This window comes from Oxyura jamaicensis, unplaced genomic scaffold (genome assembly GCF_011077185.1).
Source record: "Oxyura jamaicensis isolate SHBP4307 breed ruddy duck unplaced genomic scaffold, BPBGC_Ojam_1.0 oxyUn_random_OJ71445, whole genome shotgun sequence".
NCBI classification, from domain to species: domain Eukaryota; kingdom Metazoa; phylum Chordata; class Aves; order Anseriformes; family Anatidae; genus Oxyura; species Oxyura jamaicensis.
This window is the reverse complement of record NW_023310524.1, coordinates 1-10704: the sequence shown is the minus strand read 5'-3', so window position 1 is coordinate 10704 and position 10704 is coordinate 1. Positions and strand designations below refer to the sequence as shown.

The 10704-nt window shown below is 46.4% G+C and overlaps 1 protein-coding gene across 1 annotated transcript in view; it reads right to left on the bottom strand.

The window, feature by feature from the left end:
- The window catches only part of LOC118159647 (transcription factor RFX3-like), a gene marked incomplete at its 5' end in the record, with an annotated part of 71389 nt that extends 66845 nt beyond the window's left edge, over nt 1-4544 (bottom strand). Inside the window, one exon of the mRNA XM_035314216.1 lies at nt 4415-4544. Coding sequence (XP_035170107.1) covers nt 4415-4544 — 130 coding nt within the window. The remainder of the gene's footprint in view (nt 1-4414) is intronic.
- Between the last annotated feature and the right edge of the window lie 6160 nt (nt 4545-10704).

Here is a 10704-nt window from a genome sequence, read left to right as displayed (position 1 = left end):
GTCGTAAAGGGGTCGTTAGCACTAGCCAGGGACAGGCACATCGCTTCTTGTCCTGTCATGTTGGCGAGGGTGACCCCTTTACGACACGTCTGGTGGGGATCCTGGCAGATAACAAAGATTGGACTGCCTACTTGCGGCGAGCACCCCTAGAGCCACAAGAATTAGATATCCTGGGAAGTGTAACAGCCACAGCATGTGTAAGGTTCAATTACATGGGCAAAAACCAAACCATGAAACAAATTGTCAATGTCACACTCGTTCCTTATCGCAATGCATCTCTTTGGTGTAATTAGACAAAACTATAATAGCATCCTTCCTTGTGCCAGGAGCAGCTCTGCTCGGCTGTGGGATCGACTGTGGAACGGACACCCCTAGGTGCACCCCGAGCATTTCCCTCGGAGGGGTCTCCACTCTCAGCTGCTCACCATGGGAGTAGAAAAGGACCTCCTGAAGCTGCGAACAAATTATTTTAAGTGATATTTTCTTGTGGTATGAATGAAAAGTGAAAGAGGCCTCTTTGTGTGATTGTGCTGTGCGAGTGAGAAATAGCATCATGGCAAAGCACCATCCCTAGTGCTTAGTGGCTTGTTGATTGATGTAGATTCTAGTAGGCATGCTAGTTTACAATCGTAATTTTGCATGTGGTTTTCACCCTGTTGCTTATTATAATGTTTGCAGTGCTTGATAGAAAAATATATAGAAAGCATTTGGTTGGTTGAAAATAAAAAGGGGGAATTGTGGGAAAGGAATTCGCAAGTGGCTTTGCACTGTTTCCCACGTCCTTGAATTAGAGATAATGAGGAAACAAGCTAGAGAGAAGTGCATGGAGAAGCTAGACCAATGATAAGTTGTTGTCAGCGCGTGCTGTTGTTAGTTGCCTATATATACTCTGTTAGAACATGCAATAAAGGAGGACGATTATACTAGCATAGAGGTTGCATCGTTACTCCGGGACCGTCTCCCTTTCCGACAATCCTGCCTCAGGGAAAAAATCTGGTTGGTATTTTTAAATAGATATCTAACCATAGACAAAAGTTGAAACACATGTGGGAAGCATAGCTCATGCTAGTTTCAACACCTCCAAAATATTCAAAATTTTCCAAAACTATTTTAACTTGTCTGGAGTGCTTGTTAATAGCTTCCATAGTAAGGTTCCTGAAGTGCAAAACTGATGGCCATACTGAGTACAAATACTGTTTTACGTTTATTGTCGGTGTAATATGAGCACATACTATATACAAAGTGGCAAAACCTGGCTTTAGATATTGATCGCCATCTGCCGAACAATACTCAGTCCCTCCCTGAGCAGAGGTCTCCCCCCCGCCCAACCTTCCCCGTTTTTATTGTTCAGCATGATGTCATATGGTATGGAATATCCCTTTTGGCCAGTTTGGGTCAGCAGTCCTGGCTTTGTCCCCTCCCAGCTTCTTGTGCACTCCCAGCCTGCAGGGCAGCATAAGAAGCTGAAAAGCCCTTGCCTCTGTGTAAGCACTGCTCTGCAACAACTAAAACATCAGTGTGTTATCAACATTATTTTTCTCCTAAATCCAAAACATGGCACATACCAGCCACCATGAAGAAAATGAACTCTATCCTAGCTGAAACCAGAGCAAGACTATTATGCCTTGTCCTATCACTATATGCCTTTGTAAAAAGTCTCTTTCCATCTTTCTTATAGGCCCACTTTAAATATTGAAAGGCTGTAATAAGGTATCCTGGAGCCTTCTCTTCTCTAGGCTAAACAACCCCAGTTCTCTCAGCCTTTCTTCATAGAAGAGGTGTTTCATCTCTCTGATCATTTTTGTAGCCCTCCTCTGGACCTACTCCAACAAGTCCATGTCTCTCTTGTGCTGGGGGCCTCAGAGCTGGATACAGTACTCCAGGTGGGGTCTCACAAGGGCAGTGTAGAGGGGGAGAATCCCCTCCCTCAACCTGCTGTCCACTCTTCTTTTTATGCAGTCAAGGATTCTGGGCAACCTGCTCTATGTGTCCCTGCTTGAGCAGTGGAGTTGGACCAGATGATCTCCAGAGCTCCCTTCCAACCTAAACCATTCTCTGTGATTTTGTGTGATTCTGTGTGAATTGGGAAGCCAGTGAAAATTACTAAGCTTTTAGGGTAGAATTTTCAGCCTGCATTTTTTGTATAAAATGCTTCATGGAAATTGCATGGTAGATTTAAAATATATTGCAATGCTAATAGTCTTTTCACATTTTTCATTTTATATCCGTATGATGCATATTAAATATTGCATGTCTTACAATATAGAATATTAAGCTCCTTTCAGTAACTTTTTTGTTCTGTTATCAGTGAGTGTTTTAAACAGGGCAACATAACTAAAAATAATTATTGTATTTGTATGACGATGTTCATGGCTCTATCGGGTTTATGTGGCAAGGTTTTGCCAGCAGGGGGCTGCCGGGCGGCTTCTGTGAGAAGAGACCAGGAGCTGCCCCCATGTTGGACACAGCCTGTTCCAGCTGGCTCCAAAAGGGACCCACTGCAAGCCATACAGCAAAGCTGGTGGCACCTTTGTGAAAGCATAGTTACGAAAGTTATGAAAAAAAAAGTGGAGTGAGAGAAACAACCCTGAAGACACCAACGTCAGTGAAGAAGAAGAGGGAGGAGATGGAGGAGATGCTCCAGGCGCTGAAGCAGAGGCTCCCCTTCAGCCCATGGAGAAGATCATGGTGAAACAGGCTGTCCTCCTACAGCCCATGAAGGAACACATTGGAGCAGATATCCACCCTGCAGCCCGAGGAGAACCCCACACTGGAGCAGGTGGATATGGCCTGAAGGAGGCTGTAGCCTGTGGAGAGCCCATGCTGGAGCAGGCCCCTGGCAGGAACTGCATCCTATAGATAAGAGCCCATGCAGGAGTAGGTTTTCTGGCAAGAACTGCAACCCATAGGGGACCCATGCTGGAGCAGTCTGTTCCTGAATAACTGCGGCCCATGGGAAGGAACCATGTAGAAGCAGTTTGTGAAGGACTGCACCCTGTGGGAGGGACCTCTTGCTTGAGCAAGGGAAGAGTGTGAGGAGGAAGGAGCAGAAGAGATGAAGTGTTATGGACTGACCGCACCCCCCCATTGCCCCCCTGTAGTGGGTTTACGTGGCAAGGTTTTTGTAGCAGGGGGCCATAGGGGTGGCTTCTGTGAGAAGGATCTAGAAGCTGCCCCATGTTTGGTAAGGGCCCCACTGCTGACCAGAGCCGAGCCAATAAGTGATGTTGTTTTGCGCCTCTGTGAGAGCATATTTAAGACAGGGAAAAAAAAATGCTGTGCCACACAGCAGCTGGGAATGTGAGAGGAGTGAGAAATAGCCTTGCAGGCGCCAAGGCCAGTAAAGAAGGAGCGGGAGAGGTGTTCCAGGCGCCGGAGCAGAAGTCCCTTGCGACCTGTGGTGAGGACCATGGTGAATCAGGCTGTCCCCCTGCAGCCCATGGAGTAACACGGTGAAGCAGGGTTCCACGCTGCAGCCTGTGGAGGAGACCACAGTGGAGCAGGTGGACCTGCACTGACGGAGACTGCGGTCTGTGGAAGATCCCTGCCGGAGCAGATTCTGAGCTGGATCTGTAGGTCGTGAAGAGGAGACCACGCAGGAGCAGGTGACCTGGCAGGAGCTGCTGCCCGTAGGGGACCCAGGTTGGAGCAGTTTGCTCTCGAGGGATGGACCCCGTCGTACGGACCCATATCTGGAGCAGTTCCTGAAGAGCTGCTGCCTGTGGGAAGCCCACGCTGGATCAGTTCAGCAAGGACTGCATCCCGTGGGAGGGACCCCACAGCACAGGGGACGAGAGTGACTGAGAAGGAGCGGCAGAGAAGAAGCGCTACAGACTGACCGCAACCCCTATTCCCCCGTTCCCCTGTGCCGCTCGGGGGGGAGGAGGTGGAAGAGGGTGGATGGGGGGGGGGGGGGGCGCCCAGTGCTTTTAGTTTCTTTCCTTTGTTTCTCACTTCTCTAGCTTGTTAGTAATAGGCAATAAATCTTACTATCTCCCTATGCTGAGTCTGTTTTGCCCGTCATGATAATTACTGCACAATCTCCTCGTCCTTATCTCAACCCTTGAGCCCCTTTCGTCGTATTTTCTCCCTGTTCCTCTTTGAGGAGGGGGAGTGAGAGAGTGGTTATGGTGGAGCTTGGCCGCTCACCCGAGTAAAACTACCACACCCCCCCCCAGTTAATCTTCCCCAAGTTGAGTCTGTTTTCCCCATGATGGCAACTGGTAAGCAGTCTCCCTGTCCTTTATCTTGACCCTCAAGCTTTTTCATTGTGTTTTCTTCCACTGTCCTGCTGAGTAGGGGGAGTGAGAGAACAGCTTGATGGCACCTGGTGGCCAGCCAAGGGTTAACCCATCACAATGGCGATAATGGATTTTATTTTATTTATGCAACAGTATAACACATCTTTTCATACCTAAAAACTGTCGATGATGTTGACTTTGGGCAATTATAGTTTGTTCAGCAGATGTGCCTGTCTGTTGACCACTTCCTGTGAAACCATCTGCAACTCCATCCACTTTTTGCACAGGCTTGTACCTACAAAAATATCAAATACAAAATTAGCCTTTATGTTTACTTTTTCATAAGTGCAATATTACACTCTGTTCTGCCTTATTTCTCGGTCTCAAAATGCAGTTTTGCTAGTTTAGATACAAGTAAAAAATAACATCAGAATAATTGTAGTAAGTAAAGCCAGAACATTGGCAATGCATTATAAAATTCATAAAGCTGATAGCACAGCACAACTACCATTTTCTAGTGGAATTTAGTTTAAAAACTAAGACCTAAAGCTCATTTATACTAAACAGAAGCAAAACCTTTCCTTTTCTAAAGAACTTGCAGTCCCAGGAATCAAGTAGCTCAAAAATAAGTTTTCATCACCTTAAAAAGGGCCATACTAATTTTTGGAGACAAAGGAAATGAAATAATTTTTAAATGCAACAAACTTCTCATGAGCTCAGAAGGTCTGAGAAGACTATTCAGACTTAACTCTTCATATGTTAACTCACAAAAGCTTTTATAAAGGATAAAAGGAACAAAAAGACTAGTAGGAATGCTGGCTTGGATGGTCAGATGCTGAGATCGTCACACTGACAGGCTGAACATCCAGCCTGCAATTCCCCACACATCTAAAAATTAATTCTGTCCCATTCCATTGTGCAATTATAAAGCTTTGTACTAACTTTAGGCATGTCAATACATTCCACTCTGGAAATTCTCCTCTCAAGAAGCAGTTGAGTCAGCTCTGAGCATGTTCTCATTTTGATCTTATTAAACAGAGACTAGTAATGCTCCATGTAACGACTTAGTTTTTAGCTCATGAGAAAGCTCCCATAAGAATCAGGCATCCAAAATTCTGGGCATTCCTGACATTTTTAACTATACAATAACATAGGACGTGATATTATGACGGTGTGCTCCCTCCACCCCATACTTCTTGTTGCCCAGAGAAGTAGTGGATGCTGCATCCCTGGAGGTGTTCAAGACCAGGCTGGATGAGGCCCTGGGCAACCTGATCTAGTGGGTGGCATCCCTGCCCATGACAGAGGGTTTGGAATTAGATGATCTTTAAGGTCCCTTCCAACCCAAAGCATTCTATGATTCTACAAAACCGAATGATTGTTGTGAGTATGCTTCACTGGTGGAGACCAGATATTGCTAAGTGAGGATGAAGCAAACAGCTGTTGGGGTCCATGAGTTTTCTCAAATTCAGGACCTGACCCAGCAGATAAGCCCCATTCTCTCACGAGCCAAGTAGCTTATTGGGCTGGGGGAATAGACAGACACCATGGAGCAGGGTGAATCCTCCATAGTCCCTATTAAATCTCTAAGTGAGGTCTTTATAGCCGTGACAAAAGCCGCTTGCATACAAGCCATGCACAAACAAGAGACCCATAATGTCCCACTGTCTGCTACAGGAGATTTTGCAATGGTAAAGTCACTGATTAGAGAAGCCCTGGAAATTCTTAAACCATACTTAGTTGCAAAATGAGATGAGATCAAGACACAGAACATAATGCAACACAAGGTGACAATGTGCAGAATGTCCTTAAGCAACTCCCTACATGGGCAGAATTAATGCACTGCATTGTTAACCATGAAAAATGTGCTGGGAGGATGCACCAGCTGAAAAAAAAAAACACAACTGAACACCTGCGGAAGAGATCATAAGGTGAGGAGACCTGTAAAAATGGGAACAGAAACTGAACTAAAGGAAAATAATTCTAGAAACCTGCAAGTGCAATCTTGAGAACAGAGAACTGAGTTATGGAAAATAGCATTAGCTCTAGGCATTCCCAGAACTGTCATTATCTTGAGTCTGATCAAAGCATTCCACACAGGAGACACCAGCGAAAGGAGGTATCGTATTTCAGAGAACCATAGAATCATTAAGGTTGGAAAAGACCTTCAAGATCATCTGGTCCAACCATCCTCCTACCACCAATATCACCCACTAAACTATGTCCCTCAGCATCAAGTCCAGTCTTTCCTTAAACACCCCCAGGGACGGTGACTACACCACCTACCTAGGCAACCCATTCCAGTACCTGACTACTCTTCCTGAGAAGAAACTTCTCATTTCCAATATGAACCCAGCCTGGAGCAACTTGAGGCCATTCCTTCTTGTTCTATCGCTAGTTATCTGCGAGAAGAGGCTGACCCCCAGCTCCCCACACCTTCCTTTCAGATACTTGTAGAGAGTAATAATGTCTCCCCTGAGCCTTCTCTTCTCCAGCATAAACAACCCTAGCTCCCTCAGCCGCTCCTCATAAGACTTGTTCTCTAGACCTTTCACCAGCTTCACAGCCCTTCACTGGACACGCTCCAGGGCCTCCATGTCTTTCTTGTAGTGAGGAGCCCAAAACAGAACGCAGTACAAAAGGTGAGACCTCACCAGAGCAGAGTACAGGGGGACAATCACCTCCCTGGTCCTGCTGGCTACACTATTCCTGATACAAGACAGGATGCCATTGGCCACCTGGGCACACTGCCGGCTCATGTTCAGATGAGCATCGACCAACAGCCCAGATCCTTATCCTCTGCAGTTTTCCAGCCACTCTGCCCCAAGCCTCTAGCACTGCATGGGGTTGTTCTGACCAAAGTGCAGGACCCAGCACTTAGCCATGTTGAACTTCATCCCATTGGCCTCTGTCCGTTGACTCATCCTGTCCAGGTCCCTTTGCAGGGTCTTCCTACCATCCGGCAGATCAACACTCACCCCCCCCCCCCCCCACCCTGATGTCGTCCGCAAACTTACTGAGGGTGCACTCAATTAAGGTGCACACTTGGAAAATAAGGAGGGGATTGGTGACAGCCAACATGGCTTCACTAAGGGCAGATTGTGCCTAATAAATCTGGTGGCCTTCTATGACAGAGTTACAGCCCAACTTACCCTGCAACTTGGTATCATCTGCAAACTTACTGAGATGAGGTTGGTCAGGCAGGACTTGCATTTCATGAACCCATGCTGACTGGGCCTGATCCCCTGGTTGTCCTGCACATGCTGTGTGATTGCATTCAAGATGACCTGTTCCACCACCTTTCCTGGCACCGAGGTCAGGCTAACAGGCCTGTAGTTCCCCAGGTCCTCCTTACAACCCTTCTTAGAGATGGGCATCACATTAGCAAGTCTCCAGTCATCTGGGACCTCTCCAGATGACCATGACCACTGATAGATGATGGAAAGCAGCTCGGCAATTACGTCCGCCAACTCCCTCAGCACCCTTGGGTGGATCCCATCTGGCCCCATGGACTTGTGACAGTCCAGGTATTGCAGCAGGTCTCTAACTGTTTCCACCTGAACTGTGGGGAGTTTCTTCTGCTCCCCGTCCCTGACTTCCAGTTCGGGAAGCTGAGTACCCTGAGGATAAGTGGTCTGACTAGTAAAGACAGATGTAAAGAAGGCATTAAGAACCTCAGCCTTTTCCTTATCCTCAGTAGTCATGTCCCTCCCCTGCATCCAGTAAAGGATGGAGATACTCCTTGGCCCTCCTCTTACCATTAATATATTTGTGAAAATATTTTGTTATCCTTTAACACAGAGGCCAGGTTGAGCTCGTGCTGGGTTTTAACCTTTCTGATTTTCTCTCTGCATATGCTGGCAAATTCCTTGTATGCTCCCTGAGTTGCCTGTTCCTTCCTCCACCGGACATAAACTCTCTTTTTCTCCCAGACACTCAGCAAAAGTTCCCTGTTCAGCCATGCTGGTCTTCTTCCCCGCTGGCTCATCTTACAGCATACAGGGACAGCCTGCTCCTACGCCTTTAAGACTTCTTTCTTGAGCAGCGTCCAGCCTTCCTGAACCCCTCTGCCCTTCAGGACTGACTCCCAAGGGACCCTCCTTACCAGCGACCTGAACAATTCAAAGTCTACCTTGGGAAGTCCAAGGTAGCAGCTTTACTGACCCCCCGTCCTGACTTCACCAAGAATAGAGAACGCTACCATATTGCAGTCACTCTGCCCAAGACAGCTCCTGACCACCACACCACCCACCAGTCCTCTGTTTGTGAACAGCAGGTCTAGGGGGCACTTCCCCCCCAGTAGGCTCACTAATGAACTGAGTCAGGAATCTTCCACCCACTCCACTATAACATAACAGACCCCCACCAGGATGTCCACCTTGTTGGCCATCCCCCTGATTCTTATCCATAGGGACTTAACCTTATCATTCCCAGCCCCAAGCTCAACATTGAAACACTCTCTAATACCTCTCTGAAGATCTTATAGACATCCATTGCAGCACTCCAGTCATGGAAGTGGTCCCACCACGTTTCAGTGATGGCAACTAGGTCATAGTTTGCCTGCCACATAATGGCTTCCATTTCAACTCTGCTGGCACCAGTTCCCAGAAAGGGAGATAACCCTCTTCCTCCTCCCTAGGAAGGAATTGCAGGACATGAAGACAAAAAATTAGCGAAGTCCGGATGGCAATTGGGCCTGCCTGTCTGGAAGTTGGAGGCTTATCAATGGGTAAGTGTTGACGGCCCATACATTTTGATTCCAGCTGGTCCTCAAGGGCAATTTGTGAAGTTTTTAATTGATACAGGTGAACAAATTTCAATACTAACACAAGATGCCAAGAAGCCGGGTGTGCAATCCAGACAGCAGAGTTAAGATTACCAGTGTGAACAGAGTGGAGCAAACTTTTTTTGCCAAACTGCCAATTTATGGTTCCTGTGTGAGAAGCGCATGTTGACTGCCCTCTTTGCAATTAAAGGCCATCGTGAAAGTATTTCAGGTTTTGATGTTTTAAATTGGACAAACTGATGAATGGCAGTATGTGGTCTTTTGACTCTAACCTCAGTCCCAGCCCCAGTAGAAATAGGGAGTCTACAGTGTATGTCCTTCGCATGGCCCCTGCACTCCCTGATTCAAAAATTACTAATGTACCACAATATCTGATTTCTTCTGTGGCATGAAATGGAAGTTCTGAAGTCATAGCTGATCTGGAAAAATAACAATTTTTCTCTAAAACCCACTTTCTGTATAAATCATCTGTCTGGACAGTTCAGAAACCAGACAGGAGGTGGCAGTTAACAATTGATTATTGGTGCCTGAATGCTAATATGCCCCCCCCCCCAGCTGCTGTACCAAACATTGCAAACATAACAGCTATTTTGCAGGCAGCTGCATGCCCGATGCCCATGGATGGTGACAGTAGATGTAAAAGCTCATGCAAAAGATAATCAGACAGCCAGGAAGTGGAAGGGTAGATAAGTTAACTAAAATTAGAAAAATCACTTTAAATCCTGAGTGGCATCATTTGGGAGAATGGTTACATCAAAATCTAGGTCATACCAGTAAGGAAGCACTTTACTTCTCTGCATAGAGTAAGTGCTGGCCCATAAACAGAAGAACTTGTCAAACTATTCTTACAAAATGTCCCCGGTGCAGATTGAAATTACAAGCAGATGATCCTGCTAAAGCACCACCTCCACATATCAATGAAGGGAAAACTTTATGGTCTACCTGGCAAATTGATTATATTGGACCATTCCTGTGGGATATCGATACATCCTCACAGGAGTGGAAGTAGCCTCCAGCTTGATTATGGCAATTAAGTGCTGAAAGGTCAATTGCCAAAATACACTGTTAAAGGATATAATTCCAAGATATGGAGTCCCAAAAGCAATCAAAACAGACAGGAAGACTCATTTGATATCATTGGATGACAGGGAGACCTACACACTCCCTATCACCCACAAGCCTCGTGATGGGTGGAGTGAATGAATTGGACATGAAAAGAAAAAATAGCAAAAATGTGTACCCGTACTGGATTAAAGTATCCATATGCCCTGAACCTAGCGCTATGGGATGTCCGGAATGCACCAAGGCAACCCCTAGGGTTAACACCAGCCAAAATTTGCTTTGGTAGACATTTAGCTATACCAGCAACCTTTATCCAAGCTAAGACCAGCCTGCTGAATGAAGATGAACAAGTAACTCAGTACATAATTGTCCAAGTTTCAGTTAGGACAGAGTTATTTTTCCTCCCAGTAGCTGGTAGGGTGCTATGTTTTAGCATTTAGGATGAGAATAATAGTGATAACATGCTGATGTTTTAATTGTTGCAGAGCAGTGCTTACACTAAGCCAAGGACTTTTCAGCTACTCGCTCTGTCCTGCCAGCGGGCAGGCTGGGGGTGCAGCAAGAGCTCGGAGGGGACAGACCCAGGACAGCTGACCCAAACTGGCCAAAGGGGTA